This window comes from Chrysoperla carnea, chromosome 2 (genome assembly GCF_905475395.1).
Source record: "Chrysoperla carnea chromosome 2, inChrCarn1.1, whole genome shotgun sequence".
In the NCBI taxonomy this organism is placed as follows: domain Eukaryota; kingdom Metazoa; phylum Arthropoda; class Insecta; order Neuroptera; family Chrysopidae; genus Chrysoperla; species Chrysoperla carnea.
Window position 1 is genome coordinate 87,844,349 of NC_058338.1, and position 27,431 is coordinate 87,871,779.

Here is a 27,431-nt window from a genome sequence, read left to right on the forward strand (position 1 = left end):
ACTCTTGTTCTACTTGTGATAGAAAGAGAAAACAATTTTTATCTGTATACTTTCGGCATTGCTGTTGTACGTGGATATATGATTCTTTATTACATTACTATCATAGAGAGATTCAATGCTACTCTCTTGCAACTCATATGCAATATTATCTAATATCTATAAGTCTTCAACCAGGTTATTACTTTAGTGATATTTTCATTTTAAAATAACGAATAAACTTAAATAGGTACCCTACATGATCAAGTTAATTTAACTTTACTGATGTTGGTACATGTTTCAAATATTTTTATTAAAAATTTGGCTGGAGAGACAGAAATTTTGTGATTCTTTTTAGTTGCCTTTTGCAGAAGTAATGACAGTAAGTTTGGTCAAAATTGATTAATTTTTTGTCTGTCATGTTAGGAGAAAGCTTTTGATCAGACATTATTTAAACGAATATGTTCTTCAGTCGCTATTAAGGACATGCCAGGATTAACAAATGATTTCGACCATTTTCTAAAATACAACTATCAACAGTAGATTATACGGTTGAAAAAATATAGTAAATGATTTGAATTTCTTGATAACCTTATAATGCCCTTGCTACCGGCTGAAACAAAGGGTTGACCGGGGCGAATTGTGCAATGTTACAAGTTGGTCAATTGAAATACCGCCGAAACTACGTATCGTACGACACTAAATCATTATTGTAAAAACAATCGCAGTGGGATTAATTGTGCAATTAGCTACTAATATTTGAAAAAAAAAAATCAATAAAAAATATTATGGGCTCTTCAATGTAAGTAAAACTCTGTGGTGCATGTAAGTAGAAAGGAATTGGCGCTGTGCAATTTTTAAAATATTTTATTACTAAGAAAAAAATTTGAACAAGAAAATAGTTGGGACTTATTCTGTTAAACATTTTAGGGATATTATGTTATTATGTCGCAGAAAATTCTAATTTTTTAGATACTGACTTAAGGATACTATAATACAATTACCATAAAAATTTCGGTTGACCGATTTACCGATCTAGCTAAAGATAAACCTTAAGTTCGGATAATTAACATGGAGAGCATAGGAGAGGTTATGTTTTTAACAGGCAATTTTCAAGCATCTAACTGATCAATGATTTACTTAAGTTAACAACAACCTCCAGAATTTTAAAATAAATGTAGCAAGATAAAGTTTTTGGGCTTAAAGGGAAACGACATAAGTAAAGTTTGATCTTTCCTTTGTTAGCCTGTTTCACTTAACAAGTAAAATTTACAAAATTTAAAAAACCCTCGGGAAATTTTCGAATATGGAACCCTAAACTTGCACTTGAAACAAAGCTTAGAACAGTCTCCATTAAATTACCTTTCAAACGAAAAAAAAAAACAAAATCGGTTTATCCATTTAGGTGCTACATGCCACAGATAGACAGACAGAGAGACAGACAGACAGGTAGGTACACAAACACACATACATAGCGGTCAAACTTATAACAGCCCTTTTTTAGTTTGGGGCTTAAAAATGAAAAAGAACAATTCATTAAGCAAATTTTCCCTTACATAAAAGCTATGTTTTAGACACATTTTGTTAGAAAAAGACAACACAGATTTACTTATTTGACTACTAGAGGGATACCCACCCGCTTCGCTGGGTTTCAAAGTAAAGATTGATAAAGATTGCTCTCTCTTATCCCCTTTCTATAACACTCGAAATAATGGTAAGGATTGTTTTACACACGTAAAATATATGTATGGTTTTCTTTCTTAAATTCTTTTGTTTTTTAAATCTATAATAGTCGTGATTATTCATTGAGTATATCAGAAAAGATGGCCGTGAAATATTTTATATCGGCTATTTTTATAGAAATCTGTAATTTATGGTAATGTCAAATGACTACTTTTGCATATATACATGCATATATGTAAGATGCAAGGTATACTAGGTTTAGTCCCAAGTTTGTAACGCTTAAAAATAATGATGCTACGAACAAAATTTTGGTATAGGTGTTCATAAAATCACCTAATTAGTCCATTTCCGGTTGGCCGTCCGTCCGTCCGTCTGTGTGCACGATACTCAAAAACGAAAAAAGATATCAAGCTGAAATTTGTACAGCGTACTCAGGACGTAAAAAGTGAGGTCGAATTCGTAAATGAGCAATATAGGTCAATTGGGTCTTGACCTATGGATGCATAAGATAAATCAAAAAATAAACAAGTTTTGTTTCAAACATTTTTTCGTAAACATCACTGTTTACCCATGAGGGCGCAAATTAGGTGTAAATTGTATAGTATCTGTTATATAAATTGTATATGTATTTATGCATGGTATTTCAACAAAATTAACTCAGTCAATTGTTTATTTTCACTTGTTTTTATTAATATATCTTTATAAATTATATCACATGTGTTACTTTGAAGTATGAGCTATATTGCTGTACAGTTTCATTAAAAACCATTCGCTAGTCTTAGCATGAAAGCGTAACAAACAAACAAACAAACAAATATGATTACTTTTGCATTTATAATATATAGAGATAGAGATGTTATAAAGAAAACACTCTGTATAAGTAGGTATGCATTATATAATCACTAGAATGCTATGAATATAGAATTGAGTATATTTTTATATTACAATATTTACATTAAACAGACAATCTTAAAATAACACAATTCACGTCAATATCATCAGTTTAGTTCACTTCTGTAGTATATGTGTATACAATATAGCTTAAGTTAGAAGCAATCTATCTATATACAATATACATGTATAATATATAAATATCTATATGTATATAGATATTTATATATTATACCAAACACTTGCATTATAGATTCAAATATATATAGCATATAAATGTATAAATGTTGACAACGTAGATGATACAATATTCAAAAACTAGTCATATATTGGATAGATTGTCTACTTTTGAGAGCTAGAAAATTTCAAATAAAGGGAACTCATTATTTATTTAGAATTTCGAAAAAAACCTTTTTAACTCTTCAGCAATCCAGTTATAAGCATTTTGCTCACGAACGATTTAAAAAATTAATAAATTTTATTTTTAGTAGTGAAATATACAAAAGTTAAAAACCCTCGAGAAATTTTTCGGGTAAAAACCCTAAACTCGCTCTTGAAATGTATCTAAGAACACTCTCCATAAAATTACCTTTTTCCTTATACCCTTGTCCAAACTGAACCTATTTTGAGGATCAACGCCTAGTTTTTAGTTGTTTCGACATTTAGTTTAGTTGTTACTGAATCCTAAACTCGCAATTAAACCATAGCTCAGAACCACTCCTCATTAAATTACCTTTCAAAAGAAACAATAAAAATCCGCGAGTCATCCGCTTAGGCGCTACGATGCCACAGACAGACACACATACAAACATCTTTCAAAAAGTGAAAGCGTCTTTCAAAAAGTGAATTTAAAGTTGTTGTAACATTGGTGGTACCTTGTAAAAATTTATAAAAAAATTCAAACATGATTCGATTTGTTAGACTAAACCGAAAAAATAATGAAATTAATTTTTATTATTTTTATGGTTTTATATACCTTTTTCTAAAAATATAAGTTACTCTCAATTTTTTGGAGTGAATCTACCTCTGTACAAAAAAATGGTGGGGAACCTTTTTGCAGGTTTGAGGGCGGGTTTGAAAGCTAATAAAAATTGAAATCTATAGAATCGTACCTAATATCTATGGGTAAACTCTTCTTGAATACAAAGTATGAAAGATCCATGAATGCAGGAACCCAATATTATTAAAGTAATATAGGAAATATGTCACTTATATCAATATAATAAATATGCATACATTACATTGATATGATATACTTCGATAATTCTATAAGAATACCAAATAAATATTCCGTGAGCGATGGATGAGTCATGGGCAGTACCTATATTGGTTTCTATCTAATTAAGTTTTTATTTTATTAAATTATAAACTTGTTTTAAATTGTTTAACTTGCTTTTTGAATGTCTGCCAATCTGTCTATCTCTTTCAATCAAATCTTGTAGGTATTTGAAAATCAAGGTACTTTTGATGAGATCTCGAACTTGCAGGAGATGTTGTAGTTCAAATGACAACACAATGTTATGATAAAAACAAGTGAAAAAAACAATTGCCTGAGTGAATTGTTGAAATACCATGCATAAATAGTGTTGATTACTCTATCATATTGCACATACATATACAATTTGGCCAAACAATTTATATAATAAATACTATACAATTTCCGCCTAATCTGCACCCTCACGGGTAAACAGTGATGTTAACGAAAAAAATGTTTCAAACAAAAGTTGATTATTTTTTTATAAGGAACATTTTTTACATTTAAACTTTTGTTCTATCTCCAACGGTTTACAAGATGGGTCCTACGGACCCATGGGTCAAGACCCAATTGACTTATGTTGCTCATTTACGAACTCGAACTCGACCTCACTTTTTTCGTCTTGAGTACGCTGTAAAAATTTCAGCTTGATATATTTTTTCGCTTTTGAGTTATCGTGCCCACAGACGGACGGACGGACGAACAACCGGAAATGGACTAATTAGGTGATTTTATATACCAAAATTTTGTTCGTAGCATCAATATTTTTAAGCGTTACAAACTTGGGACTAAACTTAGTATACCTTGCATATTACATATATGCATGGTATAACTAGAAATATGATGTTAGTATTTTGATACAATTAAGTAGATGACTACTACTGTGTTTGTCAAAATACAATTGCACAACTTTCAAAAACAGTTGGTCGTCTCTTTCTTGCCAAACGGATTTTTCTATGAAAATAGCGATTCAAACAAACAACGATTCAATGATATATAAAAATTAAGTATTAATGGTTTCTATTTTATGTAGTTCTAAATATTTTCAAATACCAACTTCAATGCCCTGTGCGTGACGCAAATTTTCACCATCTTCATCTTCATCTGTAGCAATTAAATTTATCATCTACAGATGAATCACCTCTATCATCTCTATTAATTAATTAAAATGTAATTAAAATTAATTTATTAACTAGCTTGATACCCGCCCGCTACGACTACCGTGATATAGCCTCCATCTCTTTTGCTCTCTTTTATCTTTCTTCCATAACACTCGAAATAGGGGTGAGGATTGTTTCACACAGGTGAAATATATATACAGATTTCAATTTTTTTTTTTAAATAATGATCTTGATTCATTGAGTGTAGCAGAACTGGTGGCCATGAATTGGTCACTACTTTTACCGGCATTTTTAATTTATGGTTCAAAATGATGCTCATAGATGACGATATGAAATGTCACAGACTAAATTAATTTTTTTTTTAATATAAATATATCAATAGTTTTTGCGTGCATTCGTTACAGATAAACAAATAAAGATACATCCTTACTTTCATATTTTTAATGTATGGTGACTATCTGTTAATTTATAAAGAATTTCTACGAAATTTTTGTTTAGAATTTTTTTACTTTGTATTTTTAAATAAAATATATTTCCCATAAATAAATTTTTAAAGATAAATTTTACAATCATGACTTTATGAAAAAATGTAATTAAATAAAAATTTTATTTGGTACAAAATGTATTTATTAAAAATGTTAATATTTATCCAGGGGATTCAATAAGTATATGAATATATAGCAAGTAATTTTATTTTATAGATCATAAAATAAAATTTACTTTATAATTTATAAACATCGTTTTCGCTATTTTAAATCCAATACAGTGAAATACTTTTTTTAGAATATATATTTGATTATGTGAAAATTGATTTGAAAATTTTATGGATAAATATTTATATATAGTTAACAAGTAATAAATTTATTAAAGGGCGTTTTTTACATAAAAATAATAAAAGTTTGAATTAAAATAAATTATAGGTACCGATCTGAAGAATAACTATGTGTATAAAACTGAAGCTAGCTATTTTTTCAAGAAATGTTTTTTAGCTGTGTAATAAATTTTGATGCAAATATTCTCGAGAAATTTAATAGAGGAATGACAGTGAGTTACGCAGAACTGATGGTTTTGATGCATTATGCCGGTTGTCCATTAAACGGACAAAAAAAAAAAAAAGTACAATTCGAGTCGAAAAAAACGAAAATGCAACTTTTTACAATCTTTTTGGAGACTGGCAATGAATTGCCAATTGCCAATACAGTTCCATTTTTGTTTTTGCCAGCAACTCTGGCAAAAGGTTAGTCAAGAGAGTAATAAGCTCTGGGGTAGTATCGTCATGTCATGTGTCGTCATGTCATCAATCTTTTGTCGAATTTTCCAAGTTAATTCGCACCAATGAAAACATGAAAACTTTGTCTAATTAACGATATAACCGATAATTTCCTTTCCAAAATATTGTCTGCAATTAATCGATCTTACATTACCTAATATAAAATTTCAGATGGTATTTTATATTAACTACTATTCGCCCAAACATAAAATGAACACGATTTTTACAGGTTTGGCGTTATAATTAATTTCTTTATCTACAAAATTTTTACATGTATTCAAAATTTTATGTTTTGGATTTATTTGGGTTTCTGAAGGGACTCTTTCATAGTAAAAATTTTAAAATAGGCTAATATAGCTCTTGACTCAAAAAGAAAAAGATCGTTTTCATTCTAATACTGAAAAATCGCCGGCAATTAAAAAACAAAACAAGTAGAAAATAGTAGAAAGATATAATATATCAGATACGCCTGAAATCGTGTACGGAGAGCGTAAAAGAATGACTTAGTTTCTACGTTAGATCTGCATTGGTAAATCCAACATCGTATAGATATCCAAATCAGGAGTTTAATTTATTTTTCTTTGATAGGTCGTCTATTTGTTGGTAGGTATGTTTGTTTGTTTTTCCGATTTTGAATGCTTAGAGAGTGGGGTATGGGGGTATGGGGTAGGGAGGTTAGCGGTCATGCTCGAGCATCGGGCCTCGAAGCAATGGTTCAGAGCAACTAGCCAAATAGATTCTTGTACTCTATCCTCGCTACGATTTTCAGTGGCTCTTATAACCAACTGATGTACTGAAACCCAGGATTTGCCTAGCGCTGAGTTTCCTAATTTCTTCTGGTTCGACTATGGCCGGACCAAACCATTTCCTTCGTTGCTGTATGAGCGCCGGGCAGTACCAGTGAAAGTGGATCGATGTTTCTTCTGAATTTTCTCCGCATCTGTTACACGCGGGAGATTGTCTTTCTCCAATCTGATGTTGGAACTTGTTCAGGTTATCATGCCCTGTGAGTACCTCTACGATGACTCTAATATCAGCTCTGTTTGGTTTCAAGATCTCCTCGGCTCTGTTACTGAGCGAGTTTCCTTCACCCAACATGCTTTTGGCGATTCGCCCTCCCTCGTAGCTTGCCTTTAATTGTTGGTTTTTCAGATTATCTCCTAATCTGTTAAGACCTTCTTGGTTAGGCATCCTCGCAAGCTTTTCTTGAGTGGGAGCCATGGTGGTTCCCAGTTTGGCCAGCTTGTCTGCTCTCTCATTACCGTTCCAGCCGGAGTGTCCGGGGATGCAGGTAATATTGACTTTTTTGTGCCTCGCCAGGTTGTTTAGACTGTTTCTAGTCTCCTTGACGAGTCGCGATGACACTGTACAGTTTGATAGCGCTTTGAGTGCTGCTTGACTGTCTGTGCAGATACTAATCACATCATCCTTCAAATTGGCCAATTGGAGGTGGTCAGCACATCTCATGATGGCTACCAGCTCTGCCTGGAATACAGTATTGTAACTATCCAACTTGATGGATGTGTCATTAGCCCTTCTTGGGCCGCAAAAACCCGCGCCAACACCCTCTGCGGTTTTGGAGTCGTCTGTGAACCAAATTTGGCCATGTCTTGGTCCTCCGCTGACCTTCCATTCTTTTCTCGTTGGAAGGCATATCTTGTAGAGTTGCTCCTCCATCGGTAGGGTTCTGATTTTGTCCTGTGGTTCGTTTTTAAGAGCCAACAGCTTACCTTTGAAAAGTTTGGACAGGTCACTATTCCATCTTTTCAATTGTCCTATACAGTGTAGTATGTATGCAGACCTCAGGCCTCATTGCTGTACTTTTGATGGTCAGAGAAAGCTGTGGTACATCCAACAGAGCTCTAAGGGCCGCTGTCGGAGTGATTTTCCTGACTGCACAGATACTTCTCAGAAAGAGAGCCTGGATTCTCTCCAGCTGTCTTTCGGCAGTGGTCTGTTCTACTTTACTCCACCAGACCAAGGCAGAATAACAATACTTAGAGAGTACTATGAACTATTTATCCAGAAAAAATATTTCCTGCCCACAGGATGACTTATATTTTGAACCAGTACATATTTTGTATATTATAAATGTGACAGTAATGATGTTTGTTTGTTTGTTACGCTTTCGCGCAAAAACTAAAGAATGGAATTTAATGAAACTGTAAAATAATATAGCTCATACATCAGAGTAGAATACGAGCTATAATTTATGAAAATATAATTAAAAAAATTAGCTAGGCCATCTATAACCATCATTTTTAATCATAAAGTAAAAAATTTACGTGAAAATGGAGAACAATTCATGGCCACCTGTTCTGATACTCTTAATAAATCAAGACTATATAACAATTTAAAATAAATCGAAATCTGTACATGTATTTTACTTGTGTAAAACAATCCCTACCTCTATTTCGAGTGTTATGGAAGTGAGAGCAAGAGAGGTGGAGATTATAACGCGTTGGCCGTTACTTTTAAGCCCAGCGAAGCGGGTGGGTACCAAGTTAGTTAAGAATTAATCCAGAATTATTCATTCAAAATTGACTTCGTTCTAAGTGCTGTTGAAAAGTATAATTTGTCTTTATAGTGTACACCTCTGTATCATAAATATCATTAATAAAAAAAGACCCTTAATGTATATTGTATACAAAAATTTAGTATACTACGGGTAATCATTAGTTAAAAATTAAGTAATTATTTAATAAATAAATAATTGAATAATAGATCATATAATTTTCTTTTTTAATTTAGCCATACTATATTGTTATTTAACCATACTAATTGCCTGATGGACGGTATAGGTAGACGGTAGACGATAGACGTCGGTAATTAGCTATCAAGTATTATAAATGATTTATTCACGTGTCATACATGTTTGAATATTACTTGTATGTATAATAATAACAGTGGTATGTACGTACATCGTTCACAAAGTCCGTTCAATAACCATAGTAAATAACAGTTTCATAATTTACAATTCTACTTATATGCACTTGAATCTAACTAGCGTAGTTATAATCTATGTTTGAGGGGATTCATGAATATTAAGTACTCTTTAGTAAGTATAAGTACACGGTAATAAATAGTTTGTGGATATTCCACAATAATTGAATAAGTTTATTTTAAGTTATTTGATTATCCTGATCAGCATTTCCAGGAAAAACCATTTCTTTATCTGAAAAATATACATTTATTTGCGCTCCCACCATATTTATACTGAATTTTTGACAAACAAATAATAGCCTTAAAAAACTAAAAAACACAAAGTAAATAATAGTTTAAACAAACTAAAAATACGCTTTTGGAACTAGCTGAACTTACAGGTAAAAAAAATTTTGTTGTTGTAAAAAAGCGTGGGTGGCTTTTTCAGATATTTTATAATGATTTTAATCTTACCAATATCAGTTTACAAAAAATTTACAATAACAGAAATTTAGCACTTCACGCTTTTGACGATCAAAGGTTTTTTTTTTTTAATTTAAAGAAATTATTTTTTATTTACAAAAGCGTGTTTTTAGTTTTTTAAAACTATTATTTGTTAATCATTAATTTAAGGTAAACCGTTACAGAAGGCGCATTCAATACTCATTAATTAACACACAAAATATTAGTTTTTTGGTAACACTTTCGTTTTGGTATTGAAAAGCCTTAATAATAATCCCATCTCAGTCGATATATCAACGAATAGTTACGCTCCTGTTACAAATATCCATTATCCAAAACGAACAATGAGCTCTTTCACAATAATATACACCTGCATCATATAGCACGATGAATAAATGAATTTTACATATAGATTTAAAATGCTTACATTAAATGTTAGTTCATACATCATTATTTGATTATTCAACACAAGTTTCAACTCAAATACTATTTCTATGTATAATATGCAGCAGCAAGATGCTTGCTTGCTATTGCTTGTTTTATGAATGTATAACAATATGGTAGTCTAAGTTTTGTCATAGATTTTATAAAATATTATAGTTGATATGTGAAAATGATTATTTTAGTTTTCATACTTTTTATACTTTGGATGATAATGACTTGTTTTGTTTATTTGATAAATGTTTTCCATAAAAAATAAAATTTCTAATTTTTATGTGACAATAAGATTATGAATAACCGGATTAATGCTGTTGTGTTGATATGTAAGGATATTATATTAAGTATAAAATAAAATAAATTTTTAACAAAAAAAAAAAAAAAAACGGCTTTAAAGAAAAACACTTCAAAAACAAATTAATATGCACTAAAAAGAAAAACGAAAATATCGTAGTTACAATAATTGTTATTTTTGGAGTCGGGGTCAGCCAAGGAAACAACTGTGAAAGAACAGTTTGCTACATTAACTTGGCTGACATCGGCTCCAAAAATAACAATAATTGTAACTACATTATATTTTACTTTTTAGTGCATATTAATTTGTTTTTGAATTGTTTTTTTTTAAGTGGGTTTTTTTTTGGTTATAAGTTTTTTTATTTTATGATTTTTAGGGAATTTGAAGTACACTAACTAATTTGTCACTAAATAAAGAATCATCGAAATCGGCTGGCGTGATACTGAGTTATTCGTCCATTTGTCGCGCACATACTTATTGCAAATTTAAGACCTTTATGATTTTCACTTGTATACTATAGTCAGGGAAGCATGGGCTATCAAATAGATAAAGAATCATCAAAATCGGTTCACCCAGTCAAATGTTCTGAGGTAACAAACTTTAAAAAAAAAACAGCCGACTTGAGAACCTCTTTTTTTTTTGAAGTGGGTTAAAGAGAAGAGAAGAAATTGGTATTTTTATTTTAAGCCACTAGTATCGCAAGGCGAATTGATTTTCTCATTAAAAAAGTTTTTTGATTAAGAAATTTAAACCATAGAAATAATCATAAGATTCTTGAGGCGCTACAGAAAAAACAACACCATTAAAAACTAAAAAAATGCATGATTATATTTTCATAATTGGTTTTAAACTTGTTAAGAAGTCACAATTAACTTTTTCAAAAGATTGTCTGAAAATTATTAAGTTTTTCAGATAACAAGTTACCGTAAATTAACATTAGTTCTGATAGAAAGTCATAAAAATACAGCTTTTCCTAAAGATTAATTGGTATTTTCATTAAACATAATTTTTTTCATGAAAAATTGAAGATTAATTTTTTTATATGATAAAGTTTAGACTTGTAGCTGAAATTATTTGTACCTAATTCTATGGCCAGCTTGCAAATAGACAGTCAGGAAAAACACAATTAAAACAAAGTCACATTGGCAATCAGTCTATATCCTCCCTACATCCTTATAAAATATCCTCGATTCAAAACAAATCTTGTCCAGCAAATATCTGCTGAAAAAGTATAGACTGATTCAAGGAATATTGGACTTTTGGCACTACACTGCATCCTGCTAATGCTTGTGCATATGAAAAAACGTTTAAGGTAGTACGAGCGCCAAAGCAGGTTTTTTAATTTCCACCGACTATTTTTGGAGAAATCTATGAAAAAATATCATCCAACCACCGTTTTCCCATATCACCATTGTTAAGTATATCTGCTTTTGAAGTCAATTATTTATTTAAAAATCGGGTGACGTTTCCTACCCCTAAGATTTTCAGAATTGATTTAGAAAATTTTAGCCCAACTTAATATAAAAACAAAAAATTAAGCCTCTTATCCAAAATTGCCCTGTTCCCCTTACATCCTTAAAACAAATAAAAACTTCTGAAACTTCTGATTTTCTTAAAAACTTCCAGTCATTGGTGTTTTTTTGAGTCGTATCAACAACCTTAACTGATCCAAATGATAAACAGATCTAAACTACCCTTAATATACGTATCTTTAGAAACTAGTAGACTAAGAAAAAGCCAATTCAGATATACAGGCAGAAGCATCAATAAGTACATCATTGTAGACTTGTTATAAATGAAGCGTTTGAACATCCGTTCCTTTTCCCTCTAGAGGGCATAAATTTGAATCCACCAATGAACAACATACTTGTGCATTTAAGTACTGATAATACTAATAGCTCTGATAAGACATCCGGTATAACAACAAATTATAATAATCAAATCCTTAAGAGTCACAATTATTATGCATAGATAGATAATTCCTGTATGAATCTTCTTAACTTCAATAGTGTATATGTCGCAGATGAATTGTCGAATCTGCTCCTTTAGGTTTTGGTAAGATTATATTGGTTGTTCATGAGGGACGTATATATAATTATTAATTAATCGGTCATAGGAATAATAAATTAACGGGCCTAAGGGGCCATAGGACCCATTGTGATACCATATTATTTTTTAACCACCTTTCCACTGATAATTTCAGCTCCTTAATTATCCTAATTAATTTTTGCTGTGACGGCGTAGGGGGAATCTAACCCGCTATGGGAAGCACACAGCGTACCGAATTTGTTACGCTTTAAATATCTGAGCAAATTAGGTCGACTTGCATAACCGTTCGTTATTTAACCAAAACAGCTCATTTTTGTATAAAAGCCGGTTTTCATAATTATTAAACTGGAATATGCAAAAATTTATAAATGTTTTGCATTTATCAATGTGGCGGGTCAACGATTATATGCTATGTAAAACATTCAAAATGATATGACGCAAAATTAAAGGTTATGAATAACAACGTGAAATGAAATGTCAGATAAAAGTTTATAAATAAAATGAGTAATTGGAGCAAAATGAAAACATTTTAAGCACAATTTTCATAAATAGGTTTAGGCTTTGTAGTATAAAAATACTCTTTTCTATTGTCATAATAAGCTGTTGATTTATTTAGAGTTCAAAATATTTGTTTTTATACCTATCCCTAACCCTATATATTATAAATGTGAAAGTAAGGATGTTTGTTTGTTTGTTTGTTTGTTTGTTACGCTTTCACGCAAAAAATAGCGAATGGTTTTTAATGAAACTGTACAGCGATATAGATCATACATCAGAATAACACATGAGCTATAATTTATAAAGATATATTAAATTTTAAAAAAAATTAAATTAATTAAAATTATGCTGGCATTTACTATTTTAAATTGTTCAGAAATCTATAATTTATGGTTCAAAATGATGATCACAGATGGAGCAGATTTATGATATCATTTTGAACCATAAATTAAAGGTTTCTGTAAAAATTTATACATAATAGTAAATGTCAAACTATACATCGCCACCTTTTCTTATAAATACTCAATGAATTATGACTATTTTACAAGTTAAAAAATTGGAAATTGTGCATATCTTCTAGCTGCGTAAAACAATCCCTTCAAGTGTTATGGAAGGGGGATAAGTGTGATCAAGAGAGGTGGAGGCCATAAAGCGGTGGTTTTTCCTTTAAGCCCAGTGAAGCGGGCGGGTATCATGCTACTAGTTTAATATTTATGTTTACTCTTTTTTATTTAATTACTATCACCCTTCACAAAACTCTGATGCAGATAAGCCATTTTGTGCAACGTGCAAATTTGGGTAGTAGTTTTATTAAATGTAGTGCAATGGCAATCTAGCTGAATATCTTTGATTATATGCATAATGAAACTGTTTTGTAAAACAACTGATTCGGCAATCCATCTGAGACTTATACACTATTTCAATTAAGTGTCAGTAAACAAAAATAGTCTTTAAGTACTGTAATAGCATACTCCTGTTCTACTTACACTCAGCATAAAACACCGAGCGAAAACACTGTAAGTTAGTAGCGGAACATGGGGTAATGAGAGCCCGCGGGTAATGGGAGCGAATCCAGAATGGACTTCCCTAATGCTTGTAATTATGTAAATGAAGTTCGAGTGTCTTTGTTTATGTATAGAAGAGCTAACCTAAATCGCACAATGGCTTAGTTGCACTCATTCAGTTGTACGAGACGATTGTTTGTTTTTTGCTGCACTGTTATAAAAAATACAAAAGAATAACGTCCCAGGTAAGCATTAAAATACATACGTTTAATATTATATTTACGTTCATTATATCTCTAAATCTATCTAATTTAAGGTAAGACTAAAGAAATTTATAAAGTTTACGAGATGTAATTTTGAAATTTTATTTGTTCGATTGGTTAAGCGGGTAATGACAGCTGTATGGTTCTCATAGCCCAATTGGCGGATTTTTTATTCTTCGTACCTATAATAATTTGAAGTTGCGTGGAAATAAGAAAAAATATGAAAGTAATATGTGCCAAGAGTGCTCCAGGAATGTATATCGCACTTCTTTTAATTTTTCCACAACGCCACTCGTTTCAGTTTGAAAAAGATGGAACAGCGGGAGCTATTTACACCTGCTCCCATAATGATTGGACAAACGAGACCATTTTGTCACCCAATGTTTCTTTCTTATTTAATTCTTTAATATATAATATTAGATTTATTTGAGACTGATTGAAATCAAAGATGAAACTACTCTAAACTGAAAAAGATTTTATTGGCTCCCATTCGACTAATGGGACATTTATTGGCTCCTATTTTCCGAACATTAGGGTAAATGGAGCGAAAACACATTTAAATTATGAGTTTTATTAACAATATTCCTTAGATGGTGCCAATTACTCCACGCTCCTCTACACTATTTAACATTCAGTACACTATTTACTTGTTTTTTTATTAATTTCATGCCAAATTCTCTGAGAACTTTCAAGAACTGCACTCAATCATGTTCTCATTTATTTTGGATCTCATTTAAAAAATTCAGCTTGACCTAGAAGTGTTCTTCATAGTCAAGGTAAAGGGCAAATCCAAGTTCACCATAATTTTTTCAGTTCTTATTTTCTAAAATTCAGGGGAGGGGGGTCGCATATTTTTTGAACACCTTGTATATTAGTTCTATAATAATACATATGTTCTTCTTATATAATAGTGTATACACTATGTAAATTAAGTAGACAAGAATAGTCTTCTAGCACTGTAAATAGCACTGTCCTATTCTACTTAAACTGGTGATAAAGCACCGAGATAAAAGAACAAAACTAATTTTGATCTATACAATAACGTAAGTACACTATTTGAACCAAAATACAATTCTCTTTCAATGTTCATCGCACTTCAATAACAGTTGACTATTATCTATACAACAAGTAACTATATACAATGGAGTTTTCAATCTCAGCGATGACGATTGTTATATTATCACATTAGGAAGAAAATGTTCTCGTCTTATTCATACTGCAAAGGAATCATCATAAAGTGTTTTCCAATTTCTTATTAAAAATACTTATTAAGAATATTTTATAAAATTGTTTCATTTTATCGATGGAGATATTCTCCAATTCATGGAGAAATTAAATCAAAAATACTTAAAAATGAGTATCTTAGGGCCAATAATTAATTACGTATGAATAATCTTGTTGATTTTTTATCCCCTCCCCCCACGTAAGCATACATTTCTCTAACCACCTTCTCCTCCATCTTGCGTAAGATTCAATCGCGTATTGGCGAATAATAAAACGTTGTTAGAAAAGAATCAATAATAAAAAGTTGTTCGAAAAGAATCAGTAACAACTAAAGCTCACAATATGACGTAAATTAAAGATTTCAACTCATAAAATCTTACGTAAGAAAGGCTTTAATTTAAAGCAACCTCGTCTTCCTCCCACATAAGCACATGAATGGATTTTTCAAAACCCCAATTACCCTCAAATGCTTTTGTAATTAATTAATGACCCATAATGTAGATATGGTCTGAGTTCAATCGTAAGTGTTTCGAAGATCTTATGTCGCTTCCAATCCCTATTTGCCAAATTGTTGCTAATAGAACACTGACTAGGTAGCAGGTACGCTGGAATTTAGCAGGAGGTACGTTGGACAAAAATTTTAGGGACAAACTTTGACGACCTCTTCGACCTAAAAGTCGTTGACGTCAAAACTCTTGCTGTTATTTATATAGCTTCAAATGGTTAATGAAGCAGTAGCTGGGGATCGGCCAACCCTTTGTTGGTATCACAACGGACTCTACGATCTATGTGTGCTCCAGGATAGCCACTCTAAGCTAACTTGTACTCCATTTCCTTCGGAAATTCGCTAAAATAGAAGTAGTGGATTTCGTTAGAACTAAGATAGCATAATCGATCACAAATTTTCAAGTGGAGACCAGAAGAGATCAAACGCTTACATCTCACTTAACCGAGGTTTCCATAAAATAATTCCTAGTTTTATTTAAGAAGAAAAGTATAATAAGGATTACTTGGCGGTCGCACCAAATTTATTTTGCCATGAATGTTCTTTTAAATGTTTTATACAAAAATAATACACTTTTGTGGATTAATCTACATTCACTCACAGATTAGAAAATCTGATTAAATATAAAGTAAATTGTGTTGATCTGTTATATAATAATATATATATCTTGGACACATATCTAATTGGAAAACCACTGTGGGATTGTCATTGTATGAGCGAGACGACGGCTTTTGTTGGTTTGAACATCACGGAAGAACAAGTGTCATTAGTGGAATTACTATTAAAACTAGGCCACCATAGCTACTAGCTACAGTAATATTGAATGAGTTATAGTGGTAGTAGAAGAGATAGGATATTCATACAATGTGATGCACATGTAATTTTGCTTGCAAGGCAAAGCAAGTGGATCGTAAGTCCATAACGAAGTTTAAATTAAATCATTATCGTTCTCAATAACACCGAAAATAACAAAGACAAGGCTTAGTATCACTAATGAAGTAAAAATTGGATATTTTTGGAAGGAAAACTTTTTTAAGGATGCATGACTTGGTGAGTAAACTAGACAATGTATGGTCAGAATGTTACGAAAATGTTTGATCAAGTTAAGCGTAAGATATGAGTTAGTGAAGAAAGAAAGAGATAAAGCTTGATACGAAAAGTGTAATCAAGTTAAGAGGAGATATAAGTTAGTGAAGATAGAAAGAAAGTGAGTTACGTTTCAACAACATAACAAAATCCATGTCTTACTATTCCTATATATTATAAATGTGAAAGTAAGCATGTTTGTTTGCTTGTTACGCTTTCACGCTAAAATTAGCGAATGGTTTTTAATGAAACTGTGCAGCAATGTACCTGTTATATCATAATAACACATGAACTATTATTTATAAAGATATATCTAAAAAAATTCAAAAATTTAATTTAATTTGACATTTACCGTTTTTTAAATTTTTACAGAAATCTTTAATTTATGGTTCAAAATGATGATTATAGATGGAGTAAATCAATGATCATCATTTTGAACCATAAATTAAAGAATTCTGTAAAAATTTAAAATAGTAAATTTCAAACAAATCATGGCCAACTATTCTGATATACTCAATGAATTATGAGTATTTTACATTTAATAAAATTGAAAACTGTGTTTATCAAGAGAGGCTGGAGGCTATAAAGCGGTGGTTTTTACATTTAAGCCCAGTGAAGTGGGCAGGTATCAATCTAGTAAGTATATAAAATATTATAAAATTCACAGAAACCCAGTTGCTTTGTGGTAAAACACTGGAATCCGATGGAATCCGATGCCGGAGATCAGCGTTCGAAACCAAGTCAAGTCAAAAAAATTTAATACAAATCTTAATTTTTTTTTATGCTCAATAATGTTGTAAATAATATTTATTCTGTTTGTAACATACAATTACACCCAACAGTGGAGTTAAAGAAGTTTTAACTTAATCTTGTTGTTAAAAGCACTCTTTTTTTTCTTCCGGAACCTAAATTTTCTCTGTAATCATCAATAAACCATAATGGAATATTGACTTCCTTATTAGCTCATGGTCTAAACAGTTTATGAGTGAATATGAGTGCACTGGCATTGCTGCTCGTTTGTGTGTTAATACTATCAATGAAATCATGTATCTGCTATCTATCTATTATTTTATATGACTGTAGTTATTTGTACCGTGATAATTTAACGTATTATAGGTGAAAATGGGAAAGGTTTAAATTTTGGTAAATTGTTTTTAACCCCCGACCAAATGAGGTTACATGTTTGAAATATTATCTTTCTGTTTGTCTATCCGTATGCCATATTGAGATCATATGCAATTTTATCCTGGTTTGTAAAGGGCTGCTTAGTTCCTCTGCGAAAATTTTGGGACGAAAAAGTGAGACGTCCTCTTTCTTCTTTGAGAAGTACTTGAAATACTCGGATAGCTTAAAATTGGCAGATACAAGAAAAAATGATTTTCTAATGTTATCCAATGACCTTTTAAGCATAATAAAATTATTGAAACTCGTAGATTTTAATTTTGAACTTGAAACAAAACTTTTCTAGAAATTTTTAGAGTTTAATATCTTTACTAATTTAAATTTTTCCGTTTTCAAAGAACAATTTTAAAGCAAAAATCTTAACCAACTGATAAATTCAGTTGATACAGGTCAAATGACAGTACCCGATTACTCGGGGTTAATTTGAACTTTAAATTAGTGAAACTTTCCAAGTCTTTACAAAAGGAAAGATATAATTCAACCTTTGATATTTTACAAACACTGTTTGAACAAAACATCTTCAGACATCTTTGTTGAAGTCTTCTTCTAAAATATATTTGAGTAGGGAGATGGTTGTCACTATTGTTTGAATTTGATACTTGTTACAACCAGAAACTTACTGTTTGGTGGAAATATCTTATTATCAACACTTGAATGCAAAATGAATGAATTAAGAAGAACATTTGATTTGAAATTATAAAACTTGATTTTTGTTATACTTGAAATATTTTTATTGAAAATATTTCGGAACATCGAAAGCCACTGCTTAAAGAAATTAGTATATTATATTATTAAGTTTTTTAATCAGATATTTTTTTTTAAATGAACTAGAATACTTCGCTTGTTTCAAACGTCAAATCTTAGATTGAATCATTCCATTTACGATATGAATTGTTTAACTAACGCTCAACGCTCAAATTGTGCACTTATTATACAAAAATAACAATTCTGTGAGAACTGTGTAAAGAGTTTTACGGAAGATTAGGATAATATAAAAATCGTTTTAGTGACCGAAACATTCAAATAATTGAGCAAAAGTTGAGCAAAAGTGTAAGCATAGGAGATAAAATAATTATCAAAGAGATTACGTTATTGGATTTCTTTTTGTGAGATTTTCTTACGAGTCGCGTCTATATCAACAAATCTGCAAAGTTAGAGCACCTTAAAGCTACGTCGAACAAATAAACTTCTGAAGAAGGTGTAGAGGCGTACATTTGGCTGAAATCACATTAATTGGAGTTAACTTAATATTTGATTAATAAAAATATAACTAAGATAGTATTCTGAATTTATTTCCACTTTTTTTTGAAACCTTGAAAAAATAGAAGACTGTTATTAATTAAGGGTAAAGCTGATAAAATTTTTCAAGCCTTTCGCAAAGACATATACTTTGAAAATGAGAATACTTTTATCCCAAACCAAAATGGTTTATATTTTTCAAATGATAAAACTTTTCAGAAAAATTCATCAATTATTTTCTGTACATAAAAAATTGTTTTGATAAAACAAACAATATAAATATTTATTTCTCATATGTCTCTAAACATTGTTATTCTAAAACGTCAAGTACTTGTTTGTATTATTCATGTCAGAGAGTTTTTTTTGTTGTTGTTGGAAAAGATCAGTGAACACAATTAGAGCAGAGAGCTTAAAGAAAAATATGTAGGACAAGGTAAACGAAAACTAAATGTGGATAAATTCTAGAAATTTTTGTTAGTGAAAATAATTAGTAAACTACTTATAAAATTTTTGTAAAAACTTTCTTCTATATATACATAAACTTTGTCATTCCAAGGTAGTTAGTTTAGTTTTTCATTAACCTCCATATATAAAATTTAATACATTTATTTACTTTGAAACCTCTTTGAAGCAAAGTACCTGGATGACCAAGCTTTGCTCGTTATTTATTTAAATGTAATCTAGTTAGATTGATTTTTCACACCCGAAATCCCCTCCATACTAAATGCCATGTGAATGGCATGAAACTCGTTGGTGCCGTTTCCGAGATAAAAGTTTTCGCGAGAAAACGATGTTTCCTTAAAATGAAACCTAGCTAGATCGGCTTTCGTCCCAAAAACCCCCTGCATACTAATGTAGCAATGCCATCTACTGAAACCTAACTTTAATGTTTCAGTGTCGGTAAAGCAATTAGGTTAGGCTAGGTTAGGTTAGGTTACGTTAGGTTAGGTTAGGTAAAGTAAGGTAAGTTTAGGTTAGGTAGTATTGGCTGTTCACGAAGGACACACTTAGGGTCCATTATGATACTATATGTGCATTTTGTAAACCGTTAGAGATAGAAGAAATGTTTAAATATAAAAAAATGTTTCTAATAAAAAAATAAACAACTTTTGCTTGAAACATTTATTTGTAAACATCACTGTTTACTCACGAGTGCACACATTAGATGCAAATTTTATAGTATGTACTTATATGGGATTATCAGTTATGTATGTGTGACATGTATAAGTGTAATGTGATAGAGTAATCAACACTGTCTATACAAAGTATTTCAACAATAAACTCAGGAGATTTTTTTTTCACTTTCAGTTTTAAAAATATTTAAAATTCAAATTTTATTTTTGTATATTGCATGTAAACACCTGAATATTAAATTTAAGAATATGTGTTTAGCAATTTTTATTCTCTACAAATTTCAATTTAACTAGTCGTCAATCGAAAAGTTCACAAACCTAGAGAAGTTTGTTCTTGTTTTCTTTTAACGTGATGCTTTGAGACAATAAAATCTATGAGATAAGTGATTGTGTATATAGAGGTAGAATGGCAACCCACAAGTATATATATATTTTTTTATAGTAATTTAAAGGTAAAAGATGTTTATATCATCATGCCATGGACGAACAAATTTGTAGATTTATCACAAAATGTTGAAGAACTATTCTTAAAAAGTTTTATTTCACAAAAAATATACTCTCAAATATTTATTTGTATTAAAAGTTGTTACAAAAATCATCATGATTCGTTTATTTATTTATCCACTTTTTTCTTTTTGCTAACTGTAAACATTTTTCTTCTATATTTTTGGATAATTAATTATATTTTGAAGAAATAAATTATTGTAGTTTATCTAAATAAGCAAAATAGACATTCATAATTAAACAAGTGAAAACAAACAATTTACTGAGTTAATTGTTGAAATACCATGCATAGACAATGTTGATTACTCTATCACATTACACATACATACATATCACACACACATAACTGATATACCCATATAATACATATTATACAATTGACGCCTAATTTACGCCCCTACGGGTAAACAGTGATGTTTACGAAAAATTTTTCAAACAAAAGTTGTTTAGTTTTTGATAAGGAATATTTTTTACATTTAAATTTGTGTTCTATCTCTAACGGTTTACAAGACCCAATTGACCTATGTTGCTCATTTACGAACTCGACCTCACTTTTTACGTCCGGAGTACGCTGTAAAAATTTCAGCTAATATCTTTTTTCGTTTTTGATTTATCGTGTCCACAGACGGACGGACTGACAACCGGAAATGGACTAATTAGGTGTTTTTATGAACACCTATACCAAAATTTTGTTCGTAGCATCGATATTTTTAAACGTTACAAACTTGCGACTACACTTAGTATACTTTACATATTACATATACGCATGGTATAAAAAGTTCCGTTCAGTTGCTTAAAGCGTACGTACTAACAACATCCGTACGTTGTATATTTTGAGTTTCGAATTCGAGTTTTGCGTTGCGGTGGCTCAGCACAGTGCAATAGGCTTAAAGATTACCTTATGTAAATGAAGGTTTTTATTTGGTTATACCATTCCAGTATCGTTTAGCTCAATGAAGTCTCCAGATTTAATTTTTGGGATAGTAATTCAGGTCAGAGCTCCAAGTTAAGTGTAGTATGTCGAAATCTCTTAATTGAATTTTTCTACTCATTCGATGAGTACTCACAACTGCAAGTTTCAAATTTTTCTAATAATGCTTGAATGAAAAAAAAAATAAGGTGGTAATCCTTAAACCACCAGAAATGAAGATAAAATCGAAAAAAATTAGAATTTTCGGCTAAAGAACTAGATAATTTTAAAAGTCTAGCCAAGATTAACTTTAGAGGCAATTTTTAGATCTATGCTTAAAAGTTGAGGAAAAATCGCTTGCAATTATGTTTATACCGCTACTTATTTGACTGTCTTATTAGGATCATAGGTGGCAAAATGGAAAATCACTCTTACAAAAGCAAGTTTCAGACAGTAGGCATTTGAATAATCAGAGTTTCAGGGAAAGTACTTCATCTAAAAAATAAAACCAAAAATCTTCAGAAACTTTTTTTACATGCTATTTCCTTCGTAACACGTGAATTTCGATTTTTCATGACTAAGTAAATTAATTAAAAACAGCAAATACATTTTAATTTTTGCACTATATTCGTTATCGCGCGTTATTGTTCTGATTTGCTTGTTGGTTGGGAAATAAAACCAAAAATAGTGCAACAAAAAAATCGGCAATTTTCACCTAGGTAACCTAGGATGCTAAACCTTTTTGAAGCGATTCAGCTGGTCATGAATTTTGAGAATATACAAAAATATTTTTAAAATTTGTCAATTTGCATTTTTTATTTAAATTTTCATTTATACAAATGTGGGAAGTGAGTTATCAGTCAGTTATCAGTGGAAGGGAATTATCAGAAGTTAAAGATAATAGAAATAATTTAAAGTGAGTACAAGGAAATTTTATGTTATGTCATAATAAATATTCTGATCAAACCAATGTAGGTACACACATATTAGGTTTATGTTTTTTTTAAACTAATATTACAAATAATTGATACAGTAAAAAGAGTTGAATTCTTGAAAGAATAAAACAAGTATTTCTTAAATGATAACCTTAAATTTTCAGAAAAATTTCTCGTAAATAAATGAGTAAGCGGCACCTCACGGCACCTTTCGTTCCTTTTTGTTATTAAACTGAAAGTAAAACGCAATAAAAAGAAGTAAAAATATGAAACTTACCTGCCGCAATTATATGATAAACACATGGTACCCGTTGATGTCCAATACGATTTGTTGCCCAACATAAAAGTGTGCCATAATCCAATTCTGTCATAGGAGTGTACGATACTATACTGGTTGTACCAACACGACTTATATGTGACACAGCTACATCAATACTTTCTGCGGAATTATTAAAAGTCCAACGAAACGTTACATCTGATGGATTAGCTTCCACTTCACACATAATTTGTGCTTTTTCTTGTTTTGCTATACCATGCACTTTAGTTTGTTTTGGTTTACATGTCGGAGCAACTGTAACAAATTAAAAGAATTTTTAATTACTAACAAAGCTCATGGAATCCATGAAATAAGTAATGAATTGAAATTATATTCTTTCTGAAAGTTAAAAATGAAATTTAACGTTTCTAAATTGCGGTAAAGGTTAAAGAAAGTAAGTATCATATTCATGTCTCAAGACAGTTTGTTTAATAAATATGGTGGAAGTGCATATAAGTCATCGTAAAAATAGATATGTTACACAATTTAATTGCGTTTCCACCATTTTTTTGCTGCATACAAAAATGATGCAGTAGATTACTGTAGGTTATAAAGGGTGGCCCAAAATTAACACAAGAAGTCATTTTGATAGCAAACAAGTTTTTTAATTGATAGGATAGGTTTTTTAATTTAAGTTGTATATTACCCCGCAATATAAGATAGGAAAATGACTTTCTGTGAAACTTTTTCTAACCGCCCCCAAAATGTTCTTCGGTTCGTCTCTCACAGCCACAAGACTTTTTATCGAGTAGTTTTAGAGCTACAGGCTATATAACTATAAATTATGTGTAGCTTTGATTGTCCGAAGCTCGAAATCTGCCCGTTAAAAATTGTTGTGGTGGTGAGAGCTTTTGATCAGAAAAATCCGAAAAACATTTTGGAGGCGATTTGAAAAAGTTTAAAAAATGCCGTTTCCTAATCATATAGGTACTATAAATATAATATATGTATAGCTTTGATCGCTCGTAGCTCGAAAACAACTCGTTTAAAAGTTTTGTGGCCGTGAGAGTTTTTGACCTGAATGATCCAAAAAACATTTGAGGGTGGTTCAGAAAAAGTTTTACAGACCGCTATTATAAGCCTATATTTCCAGTATAGGGTTATATAGACAATAGCATATACAGCAATATTTATAGGGTATCAAGAAAAACTCCAAAATCTTGATGGCACACATTAAGGTCTTTTGTCAGAATTTTCAATTGAAAATGTATTTTTCAAAACTCAAATTCAAACGCTAGTGACGTCCACACATCGATTTAGTAACGCCACCGCACGAAACGATAGAATAAGTTTCTTCAGAATAATAAAAAGTTTGTCTCTAAACCTGCTTTCACTGTATTATAACATAATTTTCCATAGAAACAATCCTAAAAATGTAAATTTAGCGTGATTTTTTTTATTAATAATTAATAAGTAATAAAGAAAAATGACAATTTTAAACATAATAAAAAATTGCTCTGTAAGCCATATGAAGCTGCAGATACAACTACGATATAACATATAATTATAATATGTATATTATTAATAATTATATTCAGAGACACATAAACATAGTAAACTATAATATTTATCGGTAGTAAATAATTGTTTACCACCATTCAAACGGTATACATTTATACAAATACAAATATATATCTACAGTAAACAGTATGTGTAGTGATATAACATTACGATTATGTAGCTCTACGATTATCGTGTATATACATAAAATTATTGTTAAAATAATTATTGCCGAATGAAATGAAAAATATTATATACCAACCAACATTCTATCTGTCTATACAGAGTGTTTTTAAACATAATAAATAATGAAATGGTGATTAACTACGGGGCTCTGGAGATTGCTAAGAGAACGTAGCCTCTAGGTTATGATTCTGAATTCAAATAATTGTACCCAGTAAAAGTGACTATTAACCTGTCGACACTCAAGTCACCCGCTCGGTAATCTTCAGTCGCTTGATGAGAGATTTGCTAACTCGTTCTACACATGCGTCAAATATTTCGCGCGTCAAATATTCTTTAGCTTTGTAAGTCATAACCCCTACATAATTTTATATAAATATCTTTTGCATGTATTAGTTAATTAAGAATAGTTTGATTACGTGATTATTGAAGGATGTTTCAGAGTAAAAATATTAAACGGAGAAGTAATATTACTAAATATTATCAAATTGATTTTAATTAATTTCATCATATTTGCGAAAATAATATTTTTTTGCTAACATCTTTACTATTATGATAAGAGAAATTTTAACAATTTCAGAAGGACTTGAGAAAGGGGAGGAAATAGTATATTACACATTTAGGGAGGAAAAGTAAAGAATGTCTCAGATCTCCTGTTCATTGTCTTATAACAAACATGAGATCTGAGACATTTTCTACTTGCTCCCGTGGTGTGTATACTATTTTCCTCCCCGGCGGAGGCAAAAAGCGCAATGCACAGCGGGATGAAAGTTGACACTTTCTGCACAGAGATGGGAAAAATCTTTTTACCTATAGATAGATTGAAAAATATTTAAATGAATACAGTTGACCCTTCCAAAAGAAAACAATAAAATTATTCCCTATTTATGACAGCCAATTGGCCAAAAAAAAATCCCTTAATAAGGTCTATCTTTCCTCTAAAGTAGTATAGAACTTCCTGAATAGGTTGAAGGAAGAATAAAATACAGACCGTCTATGAGTGGCTTATAGAAATTTCATAGAAACATTCCTGGAAATTTGGATGAGAGAGTAAGAAATGACAGGAATCCTCCTGCAAGTGACCTCTATGTAAAATAATTCCAAAGATAGCAAATATTAGTCGAGTGGGACAATTGGTAGCGTCCTTAAAGAACCATCTTTCTTTCATAGATCTAGATACGGTAATATTGTTGCGACTATTACAAGACATTGTCTGAAAGGTAAGCATGCTGAACTCTTCGCCCAAATACTCCTCAGTGCCTACTTTAGAAGTTGTGATACTGAGAAGAAAGTCATCAATAAGTTATTTTTATTTTTCAGCAATTAGCGAGAAAATCATCGATTGAAATCAGCTACAATTTCTCAGTCGTCTATTACTCAAATAAGAAATTAAGTTCCTGTAACTATTTTTAGTAAAAATCACGCAATTACTTAATCCATGTAAATTTTGGATGATTATTTGAATGACTTTGTCCATTAAATAAATAAATTTATTTTGAAGGTAGTAGAATTTTGTGAACCGACTATATCTTTTACGCCAAAAACCTTAAAAAAAATTATTACCGAATAAAATAAAAAAAATCTATATAAATTCTATCTATCTACATGTACACGTATTATAAACAATAATAATAATGACAAAGACAATTTTAATATCTTTTTAAAAAATTATAATTTTAAATAAAATGTTGAAAAAAAAAAATAAACTAAAAAAAATATAAATAAAATAATAAATATATAGGAATAATAATTATATTCATAAAAATTGTGTGTCTAAATATTAAAACATAGAAAAAAAAGTATATTAGTTTGTGAGAATGGGAACAAATATGAATAAATATGGTTCCGTGGCTAAAAGATTATTTAATTGTGAACATGAAACGATATTGGTAACCACTAAAAAAAGTATGCTTTAAAATTGATAGAAGCAGTGTGTCAAAATCTTGAAATTGTTAAAATTATTTATTTCTCTTATCTTTAACATATTTTTTTTAGAAAATTCTTAAAAAAAGTAAACTCTAAATTGCGTAATGATTTAAAAAAAATTTCTAAAAGTGTCTCAAATGTTTTAAAGCTCCCTAAAAAAATTGTATGGAGTTTATCTTACTAAATTTAATACTCCCATACAATGATCTTATATAGTATTACTCCAGCAAGATTTTTTCTGTCCAATCATTATTTTCCTTGTTCCATAATCAAATTCCATGATTCACCAATATTATGTTTGACGAAAAATATACTCACGGTCTAAAAATGCTTAGGAAAAAACATGCTAGACAAGTAATTTAACGAAAAAATTTCATAAATTTAAATAATAAGTTTATTAGGCAAACATGTAAGTTTTTATAGATGTTCTCCTAATAGAGAAGACATCATTAAAACCTGTTCTCTTTATACTAATTTAAACAAAAAAGTTATTATTTTTAGCCACGGGTACAGTGTAATCATGGGTACCAATAGAAAAACTCTGTTTACTAATCGTAAAGGTTTAATGTTAAGTTGAGCATACATTAAATATCAATGCTACGAAATGAGCTTTACCCAACAATGGAGTACGTACAATTGAGGAGTATACCGATAGCAAATA

At 30.5% G+C, this 27,431-nt stretch overlaps 1 protein-coding gene across 1 annotated transcript in view; it reads right to left on the bottom strand.

Moving 5' to 3' along the window:
- Nucleotides 1–27,431, bottom strand: part of LOC123293021 (protein turtle-like) — a 434,897-nt gene that overhangs the window by 111,440 nt on the left and 296,026 nt on the right. The window contains exon 8 of the mRNA XM_044873737.1: nt 23,123–23,416. Within this exon, the coding sequence (XP_044729672.1) occupies nt 23,123–23,416 (294 nt within the window). The remainder of the gene's footprint in view (nt 1–23,122; nt 23,417–27,431) is intronic.